This window comes from Mustelus asterias, chromosome 9 (genome assembly GCF_964213995.1).
Source record: "Mustelus asterias chromosome 9, sMusAst1.hap1.1, whole genome shotgun sequence".
Classification (NCBI taxonomy): domain Eukaryota; kingdom Metazoa; phylum Chordata; class Chondrichthyes; order Carcharhiniformes; family Triakidae; genus Mustelus; species Mustelus asterias.
Genome location: NC_135809.1, coordinates 105,287,654 through 105,308,906, shown reverse-complemented (window position 1 = coordinate 105,308,906; position 21,253 = coordinate 105,287,654). Strand labels below are relative to the sequence as shown.

Genomic DNA, 21,253 nt, shown 5'->3' with positions numbered 1-21,253 from the left:
TCAGTGTTTGGGGGTTCAGTGTGTGTGGGTTCAGTGTGGGTGGGTTCAGTGTTTGGGGGTTCAGTGTTTGGGGGCTCAGTGTGGGTGGGTTCAGTGTTTGGGGGTTCAGTGTGGGTGGGTTCAGTGTTTGTGGGTTTAGTGTGGGTGGGTTCAGAGTTTGTGGGTTCAGTGTGGGTGGGTTCAGTGTTTGGGGGCTCAGTGTGTGTGGGTTCAGTGTTTGTGGGTTCAGTGTGTGTGTGGGTTGTGTGGGTGGGTTCAGTGTGGGTGGGTTCAGTGTGGGTGGGTTCAGTGTTTGGGGGTTCAGTGTGTGTGGGTTCAGTGTGGGTGGGTTCAGTGTTTGTGGGTTCAGTGTTTGGGGGCTCAGTGTGGGTGGGTTCAGTGTTTGGGGGTTCAGTGTGGGTGGGTTCAGTGTTTGTGGGTTTAGTGTGGGTGGGTTCAGTGTGGGTGGGTTCAGTGTGGGTGGGTTCAGTGTTTGGGGGCTCAGTGTGTGTGGGTTCAGTGTTTGTGGGTTCAGTGTGTGTGGGGGTTCAGTGTGTGTGGGTTCAGTGTGGGTGGGTTCAGTGTTTGTGGGTTCAGTGTGTGTGGGGGTTCAGTGTTTGTGGGTTCAGTGTGTGTGGGGGTTGTGTTTGTGGGTTCAGTGTGGGTGGGTTCAGTGTTTGGGGGCTCAGTATGTGTGGGTTCAGTGTGGGTGGGTTCAGTGTTTGGGGGCTCAGTGTTTGGGGGCTCAGTGTGGGTGGGTTCAGTGTTTGGGGGCTCAGTATGTGTGGGTTCAGTGTGGGTGGGTTCAGTGTTTGGGGGCTCAGTGTTTGGGGGCTCAGTGTGGGTGGGTTCAGTGTTTGGGGGCTCAGTATGTGTGGGTTCAGTGTTTGTGGGTTCAGTGTGTGTGGGGGTTCAGTGTTTGTGGGTTCAGTGTGGGTGGGTTCAGTGTTTGGGGGTTCAGTGTGTGTGGGGGTTCAGTGTGGGTGGGTTCAGTGTGTGTGGGGGTTCAGTGTTTGTGGGTTCAGTGTGGGTGGGGGTTCAGTGTTTGTGGGTTCAGTGTGGGTGGGTTCAGTGTTTGTGGGTTCAGTGTGTGTGGGGGTTCAGTGTTTGTGGGTTCAGTGTGGGTGGGTTCAGTGTTTGTGGGTTCAGTGTGTGTGGGGGTTCAGTGTTTGTGGGTTCAGTGTGGGTGGGTTCAGTGTTTGGGGGCTCAGTGTGTGGGGGTTCACTATGTGTGGGTTCAGTTTCTGGGGATCAGTTATTGTCGGAGCGGCCGGTGTGGGAGCCCTGCCATTGGCTGGGATGGTATGAATATGCAGCAGTGGATTTGCATCTGATTATAATGTTGATGAGCTGCGGGAGGGAGGCGGGTGCCATTAGTCGCGGCTCGCGCTGCCCGGGTTTCCATTCGGTGTGTTGGCGGCACCCGGCGCTGCCGCTCCCGCTTCCATGAGCAGCGGCCTGGCCAATCCCTCTGATTCAATCACGTCTTTGCCGCCTTGAAGTTTCTGTCCCCTCACCCCCCCCTCCCCCGGTGTGCGAGTCGCTGCGGAGCTCGGCGCGGGACAGACGGACACCCCGGCAGAGAGGAAGCGGCCAGGCCTCAGGCGCCAGGCCCGGTTACCATGGCAGCCGCCAGGGACGGAGTGGCCCAGGAGAAGTACAAGCTGGTGGTGGTGGGGGGCGGCGGCGTGGGCAAGAGCGCTCTCACCATCCAGTTCATCCAGGTCAGTGCCCGCCCCACCGACCCACATCCAAACTACTCCAGCCCGCGGCTGCGGCCTAGTCGGAGGGGCGGGGGCAATGGTGAATCCGGAGCCGAGATTGCGGCTGGTGTCTCGGCTCCTCCCGCCGGGGAGGCGCTCACTCCGGCCGGGGTGTGTCTGAGTGCCGGCTGCCTTCACTCATTGACCAAGAGTTTGTCTGTTTCAACGATGGAGGGGGGAGGGATTGAGGGGAAGTTTGATGAGGCTCCACCCCTCACACTTCCCAATCACTCTCTCTCCCTCAATCCTCTCTCCCTCGCTCAATCCTCTCCCTCGCTCAATCCTCTCCCTCCCTCAATCCTCTCTCTCCCTCCCTCAATCCTCTCCCTCCCTCAATCCTCTCCCTCCCTCAATCCTCTCCCTCCCTCAATCCTCTCCCTCCCTCAATCCTCTCCCTCCCTCAATCCTCTCCCTCCCTCAATCCTCTCCCTCCCTCAATCCTCTCCCTCCCTCAATCCTCTCCCTCCCTCAATCCTCTCCCTCCCTCAATCCTCTCCCTCCCTCAATCCTCTCCCTCCCTCAATCCTCTCCCTCCCTCAATCCTCTCCCTCCCTCAATCCTCTCCCTCCCTCAATCCTCTCCCTCCCTCAATCCTCTCCCTCCCTCAATCCTCTCCCTCCCTCAATCCTCTCCCTCCCTCAATCCTCTCCCTCCCTCAATCCTCTCCCTCCCTCAATCCTCTCCCTCCCTCAATCCTCTCCCTCCCTCAATCCTCTCCCTCCCTCAATCCTCTCCCTCCCTCAATCCTCTCCCTCCCTCAATCCTCTCCCTCCCTCAATCCTCTCCCTCCCTCAATCCTCTCCCTCCCTCAATCCTCTCCCTCCCTCAATCCTCTCCCTCCCTCAATCCTCTCCCTCCCTCAATCCTCTCCCTCCCTCAATCCTCTCCCTCCCTCAATCCTCTCCCTCCCTCAATCCTCTCCCTCCCTCAATCCTCTCCCTCCCTCAATCCTCTCCCTCCCTCAATCCTCTCCCTCCCTCAATCCTCTCCCTCCCTCAATCCTCTCCCTCCCTCAATCCTCTCCCTCCCTCAATCCTCTCCCTCCCTCAATCCTCTCCCTCCCTCAATCCTCTCCCTCCCTCAATCCTCTCCCTCCCTCAATCCTCTCCCTCCCTCAATCCTCTCCCTCCCTCAATCCTCTCCCTCCCTCAATCCTCTCCCTCCCTCAATCCTCTCCCTCCCTCAATCCTCTCCCTCCCTCAATCCTCTCCCTCCCTCAATCCTCTCCCTCCCTCAATCCTCTCCCTCCCTCAATCCTCTCCCTCCCTCAATCCTCTCCCTCCCTCAATCCTCTCCCTCCCTCAATCCTCTCCCTCCCTCAATCCTCTCCCTCCCTCAATCCTCTCCCTCCCTCAATCCTCTCCCTCCCTCAATCCTCTCCCTCCCTCAATCCTCTCCCTCCCTCAATCCTCTCCCTCCCTCAATCCTCTCCCTCCCTCAATCCTCTCCCTCCCTCAATCCTCTCCCTCCCTCAATCCTCTCCCTCCCTCAATCCTCTCCCTCCCTCAATCCTCTCCCTCCCTCAATCCTCTCCCTCCCTCAATCCTCTCCCTCCCTCAATCCTCTCCCTCCCTCAATCCTCTCCCTCCCTCAATCCTCTCCCTCCCTCAATCCTCTCCCTCCCTCAATCCTCTCCCTCCCTCAATCCTCTCCCTCCCTCAATCCTCTCCCTCCCTCAATCCTCTCCCTCCCTCAATCCTCTCCCTCCCTCAATCCTCTCCCTCCCTCAATCCTCTCCCTCCCTCAATCCTCTCCCTCCCTCAATCCTCTCCCTCCCTCAATCCTCTCCCTCCCTCAATCCTCTCCCTCCCTCAATCCTCTCCCTCCCTCAATCCTCTCTCCCTCCCTCAATCCTCTCCCTCCCTCAATCCTCTCCCTCCCTCAATCCTCTCCCTCCCTCAATCCTCTCCCTCCCTCAATCCTCTCCCTCCCTCAATCCTCTCCCTCCCTCAATCCTCTCCCTCCCTCAATCCTCTCCCTCCCTCAATCCTCTCCCTCCCTCAATCCTCTCCCTCCCTCAATCCTCTCCCTCCCTCAATCCTCTCCCTCCCTCAATCCTCTCCCTCCCTCAATCCTCTCCCTCCCTCAATCCTCTCCCTCCCTCAATCCTCTCCCTCCCTCAATCCTCTCCCTCCCTCAATCCTCTCCCTCCCTCAATCCTCTCCCTCCCTCAATCCTCTCCCTCCCTCAATCCTCTCCCTCCCTCAATCCTCTCCCTCCCTCAATCCTCTCCCTCCCTCAATCCTCTCCCTCCCTCAATCCTCTCCCTCCCTCAATCCTCTCTCTCTCTCCCTCAATCCTCTCTCTCTCTCCCTCAATCCTCTCTCTCTCTCCCTCAATCCTCTCTCTCTCTCCCTCAATCCTCTCTCTCTCCCTCAATCCTCTCTCTCTCTCCCTCAATCCTCTCTCTCTCCCTCCCTCAATCCTCTCCCTCCCTCAATCCTCTCTCTCACTCTTCTCTCTTTCTCTCTCACTCTTCTCTCTCACTCCTCTCTCTCTCACTCTTCTCTCTCTCTCTCGCTCTTCTCTCTCTCTCTCGCTCTTCTCTCTCTCTCTCGCTCTTCTCTCTCTCTCTCGCTCTTCTCTCTCTCTCTCGCTCTTCTCTCTCTCTCTCGCTCTTCTCTCTCTCTCTCGCTCTTCTCTCTCTCTCTCGCTCTTCTCTCTCTCTCGCTCTTCTCTCTCTCTCTCGCTCTTCTCTCTCTCTCTCGCTCTTCTCTCTCTCTCTCGCTCTTCTCTCTCTCTCTCGCTCTTCTCTCTCTCTCTCGCTCTTCTCTCTCTCTCTCGCTCTTCTCTCTCTCTCTCGCTCTTCTCTCTCTCGCTCTTCTCTCTCTCGCTCTTCTCTCTCTCGCTCTTCTCTCTCTCGCTCTTCTCTCTCTCGCTCTTCTCTCTCTCGCTCTTCTCTCTCTCGCTCTTCTCTCTCTCGCTCTTCTCTCTCTCGCTCTTCTCTCTCTCGCTCTTCTCTCTCTCGCTCTTCTCTCTCTCGCTCTTCTCTCTCTCGCTCTTCTCTCTCTCGCTCTTCTCTCTCTCGCTCTTCTCTCTCTCGCTCTTCTCTCTCTCGCTCTTCTCTCTCTCGCTCTTCTCTCTCTCGCTCTTCTCTCTCTCGCTCTTCTCTCTCTCGCTCTTCTCTCTCTCGCTCTTCTCTCTCTCGCTCTTCTCTCTCTCGCTCTTCTCTCTCTCGCTCTTCTCTCTCTCGCTCTTCTCTCTCTCGCTCTTCTCTCTCTCGCTCTTCTCTCTCTCGCTCTTCTCTCTCTCGCTCTTCTCTCTCTCGCTCTTCTCTCTCTCGCTCTTCTCTCTCTCGCTCTTCTCTCTCTCGCTCTTCTCTCTCTCGCTCTTCTCTCTCTCGCTCTTCTCTCTCTCGCTCTTCTCTCTCTCGCTCTTCTCTCTCTCGCTCTTCTCTCTCTCGCTCTTCTCTCTCTCGCTCTTCTCTCTCTCGCTCTTCTCTCTCTCGCTCTTCTCTCTCTCCTCTCTCTTTCTCTCTCACTCCTCTCTCTTTCTCTCTCTCACTCTTCTCTCTCTCTCACTCTTCTCTCTCTCTCACTCTTCTCTCTCTCTCACTCTTCTCTCTCTCTCACTCTTCTCTCTCTCTCACTCTTCTCTCTCTCTCACTCTTCTCTCTCTCTCACTCTTCTCTCTCTCTCACTCTTCTCTCTCTCTCACTCTTCTCTCTCTCTCACTCTTCTCTCTCTCTCACTCTGTCCAGTTGCCTCCTTCCTGTTGAGCCGAGGTCAGGGTTGGGTGCTGCACAATTTTAACTCCAGCTAATGCCCAACTTTTGTCAACCTGCCATTCTGGTGGGCGTCAGATTTTAAAAGCAATTGTTAAAAAGCAGCACTCTCTCTTCTCCCCCACTCCTTGGGGAATAACCATTTTTTTCAGTCTTTTTTGGGCTGTTTCCCTGGTGGCATTTCAATGTCTAACACCGTTCAACTTGTCTTAGTGTGAGAAATATAATTTGGGTGGAAATGTTGGAAAATTTTATTTGAAGGTATCGTGTTAAACAAGTCGATCTCCAGTTCGTGTTGGGGTTGAAACGCATCTCTTTAGTTGGTTTGTATTTTTAATGTTAGGTTTTAACAATATCTGTAATGTTGAGGGAAGCTGGTACGTTTACCACAAATAGAAACTTTAGATTGAGGAAGCCATGCATATAACCTCACCAGGCCAGTGTATTCATTTTTTTGGCTTGTATGTGATAGCCGGGGATTTCATCACTGTCGTGATCTACCTTCGATGCTGCCGACTTCCGTTTCTACTTAAATGATTACCGTATTCCTGGAGTTTTGATTTGAGTTTTCTTAACTGTGACTGGTGTGATCTTTTCATTTGACTTGATTGAAGAATCTTTCCCTGTTTTGAAGAAGGAGTTTGTCTTAAAAAAATGCTGGAGGTGCCAAATAGCCTGTGCTTCTTTACATTTCGAAGATGCAATGTGGTGGCGAGCAAAAGATTTGTTTTGTAAATTTGTATATTTATGATAACTTATGTATTGTACCATTTAAGCAGCTGCAACATTTCAACCACTATCTGCTTACAACTGTCAGCACTCTTCCAGCTGTCACTGACTATAGCCAGCATTCCACTTCCCTTGCAGCATTGAGTCAAATTTTAACACTTAGTTTCTAAATTGCACCATTTCGGCGCTCTCGTGTATAATATTTTGTATTTTTGTAGGTTGTTGACGAGTGGAAAGAATACTGTCACAGAAATGTTGCACTTGTGAAGTGATTTATAGAGTGCTGTGACAATAAACAAAGGCAGTATTTTGACACAGTAGCTAGAATGTCTGTAACCTCTTGGTAACCTTACCAAACATGCTTTCTTTAAAACAACAACAAAATGCTGGAAAATCTCAGCAGGTCTGACAGTGTCTGTGGAGAAAGAATAGAGCTAAAAGAATCCGGGTGACCCTTCCCCAGCATCCACAGTAATTTGCTTTTTGCTGGGTGTATAACATGAAGGCATCTAATGGAGGTGCCATCACCAAATCTCCCACTTGCAGTAACTCGGGTGTCACTATTTACCAGAAACTCAACTGGTCTGGTTTGTAAATGCTGTGGGTATTGGAACAGGTCACGAGATGTTTTGTAGCAAGTGACTCAGCCGATGACTCCCCCCAAGAATCTCTATGGAGTGTGATGGTATCCTCCCCAGTTGCTTGGATGGATGCAGCTGCACCAACACTTGAGCAACTCAAAACCGTTCAGGACAGAACAGTCATCTTGATTGGCAGTCAATTCATTACCTTCAGCATGCACTCCTTCCACTCTCTGCAAAGTACACTGCAACAAGTTGCAGAGGCTTCTTTGGCAGCATGTCCTAAACTCTCAACCTCGATCACTGAAGAACAAAGGAGCAGGAGGGACCATCAACACTCAAATTCGTTTTCAAGTCACACTATACTGACTTGTACCTATATTGTTGTCCCTTGATTGTTGCATTTTATGAATACCTGCACTATACAGGGCTACAATAATCACATTCATCATCACATCCTTTGAGATGGCGGAGGATGAGCAATAAATACAGGCCTTACTGTTGACACCAATAACTCAATTTTTAAGAAGGAAGATTATTAGTAAACTTGAAACTTTTACAGTGCTAATGCTCCAGCTTAGTAGAAGCGCATTCTGCAATTTATAAAACAACGGATCATCCACATTAGCAGCACCATAGGAAGTCTGCTACCATATATTTAATGAATTCTGTAATGTTTAATGTCAATTTATATTCTCTGACAACACATTATTGAATATCTTGTCAGTGTCATTGTTTACTGCACTGATGACATCAGGACTTTAATTTTGTACTCAACAGTGAAACAGCGGTGCTTACCATTAATTATGCTTGCAGCTTTTATGTGGTGATTAAAGATCCATTTTTGCATGTTTACCTCTACAAGGGGTCTAATGTGAATGTGCAATTCAAGCAACACCCTCCCTTGAACCTGCAAAGAATCTTCACAAATGAGCACAGGATGGGGGCGTTGTTGAGCCCACACTTTCCATCTGGGATTGGTGGAGGGGGCTCAAGACCTGGTGAAACGCAGAAATCACGAATCTTGCTGGCAAGATTTTTGCCACCTCTTGGAGCTATGTAATCAGGTTCATGCCCATAATGGACGGGAACATGATTTACATGTATTTAAATAAATTTGACTTATTAAACACCCGCTTTGTCAGATCTTCCCCCTCCGCTAAATTTCCGTACCTCTGTTCCCAACAGGCTCACATAGCGTAAATGTGAGTATCTCCTCTGTGGGAGAGGGATATGGCCTGGCATTACCCCCAGCACAGGTTGCCCCCAGGGATCTCCATGAGGAGCAGGTGTTATTTCTCGGTCTGTTGGGCGGATTTAAAAGAAGGCACCTCAATCTCGAGTAGCTGGCTTTACCGGCGTGTTTGGGCCCACTCTTCAGTGACAGTGCCTCGTCATCTCTGTTGGTCAGCAAGATTGATTCTTGACAATGCTCGCCATCTTGCTTTTGGAGCTGGCTTGCCTCAAAAGGTTTTATTGTTATCCATAATAACACATTGTTATATCATGGATGCAAGCAAATGGTGAAATGTACAACAGTTGTTGCAGTACTAGTTATATGGCCTGGTTGTTGGAGTCAAGCTGTAGGAGAACAAAATGTTAAAGATCTAGTGCCATGGATTACATTGTATGTATGTAAAACAAGTTTTTGAATCTGGTATGTGAAGACAAAATGGCATACTTGAATGCAAAGTCATTTTTTAAAGCTAATCTGGAACCTACAATTTACCACCAGTACATAGTTAAATTCTGACCTCACTAGTTACAATCATCTAGATTTCTCCTTTTAGAGCAGTGGCTTTCGAGTGGCAAGCTATCTTCAGAGCTCAAGATTGAAACTGGCCCTGACTTCTGTTCCCCATACCATACCGTCAGATACTTACGACTTAACGCCAGTGGGGATGCATGTAATATTTTTACTTGGTTGTCGTTTAGCTTGGGGTTCTCAACCATTTTTGCTTCTGAGGCCCCCTTCATAGAATTATATAATCTACAGTGCAGAAGGAGGTCATTTGGCCCATCGAGCCTGCACCGAAAACAATCCCACCCAGATCGTATCACTGGGCAATTTATCATGGCCGATCAATCTATTGGTGGGGTCTCACATCCCTCCCGCCGGGTTTGAGTGCTGTGCAGCCATTTCACACACGAGTGGGCATCCCTTCCTGATGTAGAAATGCAATGGTGCTGTCTCAACGGGAGGCAATGGCCGAATTGCATTATCGCTTGACTATTAATCCAGGAACTCAGCTAATGCTCTGGGGGACTTGCGTTCGAATCTCGCCACGGCAGGGTTTAAATTTGAATTCAATAAAAAAGACCTGGAATTAAGAATCTAATAATGACCATGAAACCATAGGGCGGCACGATAGCACAGTGGTTAACATTGCTGCCTCAGCGCCAGGGACTCGGGTTCGATTCCCGGGTTGGGTCATTGTCTGTGTGGAGTTTGCATGTTCTCCCCGTGTCTGCGTGGGTTTCCAGTGCCCCGGTTTCCTCCCACAGTCTGAAAGGCGTGCTGGTTAGGTGCATTGACCTGAATAGGTGCTGGAGTGTGGTGCCCAGGGGAATTTCACTAATTTCACTGCAGTGTTAATGCAAGCCTTACTTGTGACTAATAAATAAACTTTAACATTGTTGATTGTCGGAAAAACCCATCTGGTTCACTGACGTCCTTTAGGAAAGGAAATCTGCTGTCCTTACCCGGTCTGGCCTACATGTGACTCCAGAGCCACAGCAATGTGGTTGACTCAAATGCCCTCTGAAGTGGAGGACCATTAGCGATAGGCAATAAATGCTCAACCAGCGACACCCATGTCCTGTAATTTGAATTTTAAAAAGTAGTAAAATTCATCTAAAAAGAATCGTCTCCAGTCCAACATGTGATCATTTTTGTTTTACTTCATGAAACCTTTTGCTGGTGCTCAGCACTGGATTGAAGTTCAGCCTAAAGCAATGGGTACCAGATCAAGGCTTGGGTGGGGAATGCAATGACGTGTTGCAGCTGGTACCTTGTCTAACTGGTGAAATTCAATTACTGGCTAGTAGCTGAATTAGTTGTAGCATTCCCAATATTATAAATTTAAAATTCTCATCTTTGTGTTAAAAGTTTTGATGGCTTTGCCTCCCTCTATCTCTTTAACTTGCCCCAGCTTTATAACCCATCAAATGCACTGCTTTCCTTTGAACTCTGGCCTCTTGTACATTCCTGCTGTGTCAGGGATGGAGCAGATGCATGGGTGGGGAGATGGGCAGTGATAGGTTTGGGGGCACACAGTAATTTAGATGTAAGATGCAAATTTAAAACGCGTTGCTGGGAGCTAATGTAATTCTTCGAAGGTGAGTAGGACATGGTTTGGAATACGATGCAGCAGGGTTTGGTTGAGCTTAAGTACGTTCATTAGATGATTGAACAAAGATGATTCTGCAAAATCACACTCCCTGATGGTGTACGTTCAAGAAGTTAAAGTAATGCATCAGGGACAAAGCAAACAACTGATTCTCCATTCCATGTTATATAAAAACCATACCCCTCTTTCCCAGCTTTAATTGTTATTTTGTATTGGTGACTTTTCACCTGCCAAGAGATGCTGAAGCTGAGTCTGAGATGGAAAAGATGGAAACTTCTGCCTAGCATATATTGCAGAGGAGTGCACTGAGGATGCAGACGTAATATACTCGCAGTTTTGTGTTATTGGTCAAGGTGTTTTTCCAAAGACTGCTTGAACATAACAGCTGCAGCTTTTGCAATGTGTGTGTTGATTTTGGCATCATGTGATGAATTGCTGGTGTTTGTGAAGCCTAAAAGCACAAACTGATCAACACTCTCCGCCATTGCATTCTAGACGCTGATTGGTGGTGGTATGACAATGTCCTGGACAATAGCATTTGTTGTCCTGATTTTTTTCTGTTTTGAATGTACTTGTCACTTGAGCATCCATAGTGTGATAACATTTGACCCAGAAGTAGTACAGTCAAGTAAATTTCTAATTTATTTAAAACGCCAGTAGAATTTGCAGTTTTTAAAAATGTTTCTTTGCATTTTCTGGATAATAAATGTGACCCTTGACCTGGAAGCAGTGCCAACAGGAAGAAAGTGAAATAAACTGTGGCTGGCAGACAGAAAGGAGAGCTGGAGGGTGATGGCCCAGATTCAGACAGAAAGAGAAACATGCTTCCGCAAGAGGTCAGTTTTTCTGTATGGCAGAAAAGGAGATATGAGATCTTAGGCATTCTGCAAGCTGGCTCAGAAGGGTCTAAAACCAGAGGGGCTTTGTGAATAGCTTGGCAACATTGAAGAGCTGGGTGTTTTCCCAGATGTGGTTGAAGTGGGATGTTGTTGGTCAGCTGAAAATAGCTATGGAAAGCTATACCTTGAGGCCTGAAATGATCCAAGGAGAGGGTTTGTACAAGTCTGCCGTACTAATGACCATAGTGCCTGCGAAACTGAGGTCAAAACTATTTGTCGGATAGCACTCCTAACTTATCCTATGTGAATAAAGGACAGCATATTGTGGTGGAACTGTATTGCTACAGAGTCATGATGTGGAGATGCCGGCGTTGGACTGGGGTAAACACAGTAAGAAGTCTAACAACACCAGGTTAAAGTCCAACAGGCTTATTTGGAAGCAAAAGCCACTAGCTTTCGGAACAGGCTGTCGCTTTGTCAGGTGGGTGGGAGTTCTGATTACAAACAGGGCACAAAGACACAAACTCAATTTACATGAATAATGATTGGAATGTGAGTCTTTACAGCTAATCAAGTCTTAAAGGTACAGACAATGTGAGTGGAGGGAGCATTAAGCACAGATTAAAGAGAGGTGTATTGTCTCCAGACAGGACAGCTAGTGAGATTTTGCACATCCAGGCAGGTTGTGGGGGTTACAGATAGTGAGACATGAACCCAATATCCCGGTTGAGGCCGTCCTCATGTGTGTGGAACCAGGCTATGATATACATTGTTGCTGATACTGTTGCTACAGAGTGCCATACATTCTGAAGGGGCTTACTTGTAGTTATGCAAGATGCATTTTTGTTGTCGGCTATTTAAACTGAAATTTACGTTTATTTTTGAGGCACTTTTTAGTTTGGTTCTGAATCCTGTTAAACTAGAAAATTACAACAAGTGTAATCTTGGTAGTTTTTTCATTTGGGGTAATTCAGTACATTTTGGTTTATGGTTGCCTCATATGGTTCCAAACTCTGGAATAGAGAATTACAAAGATCCACAACCTTAAGTGTAGAAATCTCTCCTTATCTTAGCCTTGAATGGTTCATCTCTCTCCTGAGACTGACCCCTGGTTTTAGACTCATCAGCCACTGAAAATGGGCTCTCTGCGCCTAACCTGTTTAAAATTTGGACGTTTTGATGAGATCATCTCTCATTCTTCTAAACTCCAGAAAATGTAGGCCCGTTCTTGAAGGTTGCACTTTGGACATAATGGAGGAGAAATTCTACTTCCGCACTGTGCTTATCTTTTTTTGAAGGAAAGATTTTGCTTTAATTAAAGGAAAGATGCAAGTAGACAAATGCAGATTTGGAACATCGATGTCCTTAAGTTTAAGAACAAATTCAGTTGATTGAATCTGATCTCATTGGAGAAAATGGATTGAGTTGATATAAGTATTTGGCATGAAAAGAAGTGAGAAAAACATTTATTTCATGAGTACATGTAAAGTAATGTTGAATTGATGCATTTTTGATGACAGATTGATGCTGAGCTCAACCAAGTACTGAAGGCTCATTTATAAATCTTTAAACTACCAGGAACATGTTACTTTATTGTGACAGTTATAACAAATGACATGGCTTCAAGAACGGTTCTTCCTATTCCTGCCAGGTACAAGTTTGAACTGAACCTGAGGTCTTGGGCCATCTCGTAAATGCCGTCTCACTCTCTTTGGGCTGTCCTTGCATGCTCTACTTCAGCTAGTATAGTCCAATGGTCTGATCCATGGAGTTATTTAGTTGATTACTTGAAGAGGGCTATTATTGATTAAACTGAATTTGCACGTTGCAAAATATTTTGGGTGCAGTATCTGTGCATAAACACTTAATTGAATCAATCTCTTTAGTTGTTTTATTTGTGATGCACGAGTTTCCTTGCAGTTTTAATGTTCAGTTTCTGAAAGTTAGCATGGCAGAATATTAAGATGTTTTGTAGTGCAGAAAATGTTTGCAAAAATATGTTGTTGAAGCTTTTCATCTTGCACCCATCAGGACAATTCACAAGCATGTCAAATTTGAAAGGGAGCAACAATTTATATTTGAGAAGAGAGGACTGATCAGTTGGCAAGTGGACTCTGGAAGAGGCACCAATGGCATGCACCAGTAAAGATGCTCTACCTAACACACATGAGTAAAGTGGCATGGGTTTCAGTGCTGGTGTGATGCTAAGTATGTAGGCCATATGACCCAAAGATTGGTGGATCGCATCAAACAAACGTGTCCCCTTGGATGTTTGCAACAGGAAAGGTTTAGAGTTTATTTATTAGTGTCACAAGTAGGCTTTCACAGTTACTGTGAAAATCCCCAAGTCGCCAGACTCCAGCGCCTGTTTGGTTTTCACCTGAGGGAGAATTTAGCATGGCCAAAGCACCTAACCAGCATGTCTGCCGGACTGTGGGAGGAAACGGGAGCATCTGGAGGAAACCTGTGCAGACTTGAATGTGCAGACTTTGCACAGAGAGTGACCAAAACTGGGAATCTTGCGCTGTGAGGCATCAGTGCTAACCCCTGTGCCAACGTGCTGCTCCAGTACCAACCATAACAGAACCCTTGCTTGCAAAACTCAGTGTAATTTTGCAATTTGAAAACATTTGCTGTACAATCTTGTGTGCTAAGATTCTTAGTTGGGTTTGCATTATGTGCTAGAAGCTCAATATATTGCTGTACGTGGCCCTGTACTTCGCAGGCAGAGCATATACACATATTGCACCTGTTTCAGTTAAATAAAGTGGGCGACAGCCAATCTCTGGTTCATTCCCCAGGGCAATGTCTAAACCAATCTGGTTTGAATCCAAACAAAACTTGGCAGTTAACTGGTGCATTCTCCATGACCACACCTCTATAAATTAGAGTCCATTTGTCAACCAATTGGTGCTCTCTTCTCAGTATAAATTGTTGTTCCCTTTATATTTGGTATTCTTGCACATCGTCCTGATGAGTGAAAAATGAAAAGCTTGGGCAGGATGGAAATTTTGCAGCAAAACTCGCATGGTAAGCATGAATGATCGAAGAAGCTTGCATTTATTTGATGCCTCTCGACCTCTGGATGTCCCAATGATACTGTTTTAAGGTTCTGTCACCGGTGTAATGTAGGAAAGAAGGAACTAATTTGTGCACTGCAAAATCCACGAACAATAATGAGGTATTAACCAGATTATAATTGGTTGAAGGATAAATGATTTGATTTATTATTGTTCCATGTATTAGTGTACAGTCAAAAGTGTTATTTCTTGCACGCTATTCAGACAAAGCATACTGTCCATGGGGAAGGAAAGAAGAGACTGCAGAATGTAGTGTTAAAATCATAGCTGGGGGGTAGAGAAAGATCAGCTTAATGCAAGGTAGGTCCATTCAAACGTCTGGCAGCAAGAAAGAAACTGTTCTTGAGTTGGTTGGTACGTGTCCTCAGATTTTTGTATTTTTTTTCCTGACGGAAGAAATGGAAGTGTGTGTGGGGGTGGGGATGGCACGAGGGCCTTGGCCAGGCTACTATATCCTTCATTTATAGTATTGATTGAAGTGTTTTGGCTGCGGATTGAGTCAATCATTGTGCATTATCTGGGTATCTCTTGTATTACTTGATCAAATTTAAAATATTGTACACAATTCTGGTCATCCACTTGCAGAAGAACTTGTACATATTTGAAAATGTTTAGTGTATTTCGGTTGATTCTTGGACTGAAGTCTCTTGGTTACAAGAATGAACTTTAAATTCCGAGACCCAGCTTGGACAGCTTTGCTTGCACTCTGAACACAGCTCTCGAAGGCATGATTTAGTATAACCTGTCTTAAATTTCTCTCTCGTTTTTCTTGCAATTCAGCAGTTGGTATATGAGGCAGACTCCTGTCAAAAGCCATCGATTCTGTCTTTTATCTCTTTTTTTTAAAGATTCTCTTCCTGGGAATAGGATTGAATGTTATAGGTTTTAAGGGTGTGCACACTTCAGCATATAGTCAACAGGAGCATTTGTAGCCATGTTTCCTTAAGTTTCTTATATTAGAATGTTTGTTGGTGTTGGAGGGTATTTGTTGAGGTTGGTAAGCAAAATATGTAGACATTGAGTTGGTGGGAGAGCAGATAAAATCTATGATGGAGTGGATCTTCATGGTTGGCTTGTGGGGAAATGGGTGCTTCATCAGCTTCAGCTATGCAATTTGAATGACTGACTATACCTGCTTACTAGATTCTATATTGGTCATGTGTTGAAGACACACTTCCCCAATATACCTTGTGCATTAAAAACAAATTCCATATTTAATTGAGGTGTGCAGAAGTTCAGCTGAATGAAAATTGGCTCGATTTCACTTCCATTGTCTAGTATTATTGCATATGCTGTGAGACACCATAATTAATATTGCAGATCAATGGTTTTTACACCCATAGTTGTTAAAATATCTGTTAAGCAAGAAAAACATTAAGTAGCATCCAACAAAGAACATGACCACTTTTTTTGTAAAATGTTCTGTGGGTGGATAGCAAGAATGCTTTTTAATATGGCAAACTTAATGGCTTATGCGTTCATTTATGAGATGATGTCAATAAACCTACATACAATGAAGTCCTGTAAATCCTCCAGCCAAGCAATTTTCCCCCCAAATTTATGAAATTTAGAAGTTCAAATCTAGCTTTCAGTATTTTCTTGTTGAAACTTGCTGACCTCTACCACTAGGATGACAACACTACCCTTGCAAGTTCTCCTCCAAGCCACACACCACCTAGACTTGGAACTATATTGCTGTTCCTTCACGGTTGCTGGGTCAATAACGTGGGACTGCACCCCCCACGTACACTTCAGTGGTTCGAGAAGGCAGCCGGCTCATCACCTTTTGGAGAGTAGTTTGGGATGGACACCAAACGCTGGCCTTGCCAGCAAAGCTGTCATCCCACAAAAGAATTTAAAGATATTCTATGTAATCTATTGGGGTCAAGTATCTAGATTGTTTTGCTATTTATGTTTCAAAGACTATTGTACTAAATCAGGTTTAGAGTGAACCTATTGTTTTAGCTGAATAATTTACCCAAATTAAAATGATCATGTTTTCATGTTTCTGAAGTTATTGTCATGCCACAGCACTGAAACAGCCTTTATTCATATTGTAAATAATGCCCCCTGTAACTGATCATGGTAGGCTTTTATTGCTCACTCTGTCTGTAGTCTTTAACATGTTTGACCACGCTAACCTCTTCCAACACCCCTCTTTGTAGTCCCAGCTGACTGGGACTGCTTTTGTCTGGTTCCATTTTTGCATGTGTGCTCAAAAGCAATGGTTTCTCTTCCCACTCCTAAATTGTTAAATTGGAGAATTCCTTCCCCAAGTTTTTCCAGCTCTTGCTTTTCTCCTGTAAACTTTTCCTTCAGAGCCTACTTTTGACCAAGGCCTAAATTCTCAAGTTTTGGTTTTAGATTGTTTGATGCTCCTCTGAAGTCTCTTGTTTTACTATGTTAATGTGCTTTATGAATGAATGGTTGTATTATGTTAATTTAGCAAAACTGTGCATTTTGTTGGAGCAACTGTTTTGTTACAGGAAATGTTTTGTATTTTGAAATAATTCTGACATTTTATTTCAGTTACTGCTGCTGAGATCTTGAGCAGTTGTTTTAGTAGTTCAGTGACAGTTGTTATAGCCAAAATGTCCATCTTGAGCTTAGTCATGTGATTTACCTTCTCGTTTACTGGTCGCCTTGCTTTATTTTGATGTTTCTTTGTGGGGTCCAGTGCTAATGGCATTTTCTACTGAATGGATTCTGCACAGCTGGCCATATCCTAAAAATAAACTTGCTGAGACCCGCCATTGCTGGTACAGGAAAAACAGGAGAAAACAGTTACTTAAAAGCTGGTTGTCGTGGATCTTGGCAGTTTATCTTCAGGTTGTGATCAAGTAAGTTAGACCAGCTGCAGGAACTAATGCCACCGCATGGACCTTCACACAAAGTGACTGCACCTTTAATTTTATAATGCTGCGTCATAGAGATGTCTCGGCAGGCCATGATTTCAGAACATTTGAGAAAGAACTGATCTAAATGGTTGCTGATCTAGATGCTTGAAAGCATCTGATGACAAATAACAGGCATTGATTCTAACAGTTTCTATTTAATGTAATATGAGGCTGTATTTTTGGAACATCAAATTGAGGCTCTTCATTTCAGGAGCTCTTGTTTCTGACCTGGGAGCAATTAACTTTGAGGCTTCCTGTAATTCTGATGAGAGATTCCTGACTCATGCAGACATATTGTGCGCACATGCAGTGTCAAATGAGGTAATCACAGAATTTGTTTTGAAATCCTGTTTAAGTTCTGAACATATTTGTTTTAATCACTTGATTTTTGACATTGAAGATTTATTTAAATTGAAAACAGTTGGTACTGCTGTTCCACAGTGATCTCGGTTCAGGATCATACATGGAAGAAATCTCTATCTTGATGCGGAATAAACATTGGGTTATAAGTTGGTGATCATTTTGTGTGGTGGTAATTCATTCTTGGGGAAAGTACTGCTTGGTTAGGAAAGTGCTCCATTACAAGAACAATTATGAAAACCTTTAACAGTGATTTCAATTTTTAATCGTCACTTAATAGAATAAGTAAATAGAACTGCAAAAAATTGACATTCTCAACTGATCAACATTGGTTTTATGTTGCAAAAATCAGTGTGGTTGAAAATCATAGAAATCATAGAAGAAACCATAGAAACCCTACAGTGCAGAAGGAGGCCATTTGGCCCATCGAGTCTGCACCGACCACAATCCCACCCAGGCCCTACCCCCACATATTTTACCCGCTAATCCCTCTAACCTACACATCCCAGGACTCTAAGGGGCAATTTTTTAACCTGGCCAATCAACCTAACCCGCACATCTTTGGACTAATAGCAACTGTTACTTCAAAAAGTGAAATGAAAGACCATATGCACTCCTAAGTTTCTTTTGTGCATTTTTATTAGATGTAGTTTTTGCAGCAGTATTATAAACCTGAAATAGACCATGTCCATCCATACTTTATCTACTCTGTTTTATCGGTGTTAGTCTGTTACCTGGGTTGTATTTGTGGTTATTTTCCATCTGGTCTCTACCCCATCTTTCCACATGGTGATTTGTAATGAGACAATGCCATGGTTGTTTGGAAACTTCTGGCATCGTGCTCAAATACATGCTCTTCATATGTGTGCCTGGGAAAATGTTTAATAACAGGTTATTTGCATGTGGGGGCAAAGGTGGGACCAAGGGACTTGGGTTTCTGCTTATAAGCCATTTTTCATGACTGAAATGTGAAGGTTTTTATGATGTAAAGAATCTAATATCATCTTGTAATCAAATAGCAGCCACTTTAAATTGCTGTAGACACATGAAATTTGCTCCTATTTCCAGTTTGAAGTGTCTAATTTATCAAGATAGGCTACAGAGTTGGGATACTATAAATTGAAGGGTGAATTTGATTGAGTCTTATGTTTGTGTTTGAGTTGGTTTGTTCTGACCAGATATGTTGGAGAGATCCAAAGGTAACAATTTTTAGGTTATTTGGGGCTAGATTTAAGTTGGATGTCAAAGTGGCCCTTTTCACAGAATAATGGACTTGGAACAGGGTACTGGCTTCTGTGGTCAATTCCAATTTGAATATTTTCGAGCACAAGCAGGACCTGAATCTGGTTGGGTTGGAGACCATTTCCTATAACGGATACAATTCCGTATTATCATGGCCAGGGAATCTCCTGCACTGGTTAGTCAGAGGGAAATTTGCCTGATCTTTCCTTCCCAAAATGGCCTCTGCTTTAATATGCCCCCCCCACCACCAGACTGGATCACAAGAATTTGGATGGAGTTCGGACAGTAAACATAATAATTGTATTGGCTGGACCAGAGGTATTTTCCATATTTTTGTACTGTAAATGCTGAGTAAAATTATGGTTACTTGTACACGTTTCAGAACGAATATGAATTAAAGGATAAGTATGGCAAGAATATGAAGGATAAGTATGGCAAGTTTTGGGAACCTTGGATAACGAGAGATATTGTGAGCCGAGTCAAAGAGAAAAAGGAAGCATTTGTCAAAGCCAGGAGGCTGGGAACACACCAAGTGTGCAACGCAGAGTCGCTGAGCAGAGACTGATAGCCAAGTTCCGCACACATGAGGACGGCCTCAACCAGGATCTTGGGTTCATGTCACACTATCTGTAACCTCCACGACTTGCCTGGGCTTGCAAAATCTCACTAACTGTCCTGGCTAGAGACAATACACATCTCTCTAACCTGTGCTTAACCCTCTCTCCACTCACATTGTCTGTACCTTTAAGACTTGATTACCTGTGAAGACTCTCGTTCCAGCCATTATTTTGTAAATTGAGTTTGTGTCTTTATATGCCCTGTTTGTGAACAGAACTCGTACTCACCTGATGAAGGGGCAGCGCTCTGAAAGCTTGTGGCTTGTGCTACCAAATAAACCTGTTGGACTTTAACCTGGTGTTGTGAGACTTCATACTGTGATTGAGATATACATTGGAATTTGTACTCTAACAAGTAAACTGGTACTGCCAACAAAATACTGAACACATTGAGCAGGTTGGGCAGCATTTGTAGAGCAATCTGTTAAATGGGAGGATATTACAGATGAACAAATATTTTAAAAAGAAAGAGAACATGGTGTGATCTCTTCTGGGAAGACCACACACAGATTAGATGACTGTTTTTCTGATCTGTAGAAGTGCATCCTCTACCTTCCTGCCCCTCTTTGACATATTATTCTTATGAAGCTTGACACAAATTTGAAGAGCAGCATTGTATCTTGCTATTGTGCACTTGGTAACCATTTGACCTTGATACTGACTTTAACGGTAGATCCTAATGAAAGCTTCCACTTTCTCTTTGGCAAGAGGTGCTGTTGCTGAAGTGGTGACCTTTTGAAATGAACAGTGCGGTGGTTTGCACCCTGCAAGCAGGCTCCTGGGCATCTGCAACCATTGTGGTATTGCTAGTTTCTTGTGCTTCCATTTCTGCCTTTCTCATCCAGTGTCCGCCTGCCTTTTCAAGCTGTTTTGTGTCTTCAGTTTCTGTTGTGCCATCTGGTATCACTTCATTTCTTTAACCATCTCATGTTTCCAACCGAAACACCTAATGCATTTTATTTCCTTACATGTACACATTTACCACTTATTACCAATCTTTGCAAAATGTTCATCCGTAATATCCTGCAGTTTTGAAATGTTGTTTGCATCCTTAAGGTTAATGATTTTTGCTATTTAATAAGATTTTATGGATTTAAGAAGGAATGTGATGGATGTGTATGAATTTTCAGAATTGGGTGAATGGGCTTATTTCAGATTGATAAAGCACAGGTTGTAGCAACAGTGTAATCTCCTTTTTTTTTGTCTGTGTTGAAATGATTTTCGTCATGAGTACAAGAGCAATGACATTGAATTTTGTAAATGCGACACTGGCCAAAAAGCATGCAAAACTGCAAGAATTGGCTGGAAGACATGAGTTAGTTAGTGGAATGAGCCGATGCGAAGGTCATTTAGAGGGAGGGGAGGAAGTTTTCTTTTCATTCAGGGGATGTGGACATCACTGGTAAGTTAAACTTGCATTGTTCTCCTGAATTGCCATCCAGAAAGTGATGGTGAGGCCCCTTCTCGAACCACTGCAGTCCATGGCGTACAAGTACACAGAGTTTCCAGTGGCAATGAGGAATGGGGATATAGCACCATGACAGGAACTTGTAAAAGGTTGAATGTCAGTTGAATCTGAATTTTGTTCGAGTTTGCAGCAATTGTAATTTTTTTTGGATAATAAGTACTGGTCTATATAACCTTGTAAGCCTTGACCTAGTACCAACAGGAAGAAAGTTAAGCTACAGATGTTGCATGGTTAGACGGAGGAGTTGGAGAGTAAAGGCCCACATGGCGCCACAGAGAAAGCAAACATAGGAGAACACACTGATCTCTTAAGGAGAAGAAGGAAATAATTTGGTATGAGGTGAAAGGCAGTACCTTTAAAACCTGGAAAACTGCAAAGGTTGGAAAGACTAGAGAGTGGGTGTTTTCCCAGAAATGGGCAAACTATTGGTTGGATGGTTGCAAAGGAACTCTGAAAAATAACACCAATTGGGACTGTTGTAATGAGAGGGAGAGAGGATTTGTCGAAGTGTGCATTGCTAATGATAATGAAACCAGAAGCTGAAAGCGGTTGTTGGAAACCCTTTCTGTTGTGAATGTTTTTTAAAAACACAGCATATTGTGGAATTTTGTAGCCGTGTAATTG

The 21,253-nt window shown here is 44.8% G+C and overlaps 1 protein-coding gene across 1 annotated transcript in view; it reads left to right on the top strand.

The window, feature by feature from the left end:
• The first annotated feature begins 1,311 nt into the window (after positions 1-1,311).
• rras2 (RAS related 2) overlaps positions 1,312-21,253 on the top strand; it is an 89,742-nt gene continuing 69,800 nt past the window's right edge. Inside the window, exon 1 of the mRNA XM_078220746.1 lies at positions 1,312-1,703. Coding sequence (XP_078076872.1) covers positions 1,602-1,703 — 102 coding nt within the window. The 5' untranslated portion in view covers positions 1,312-1,601. The remainder of the gene's footprint in view (positions 1,704-21,253) is intronic.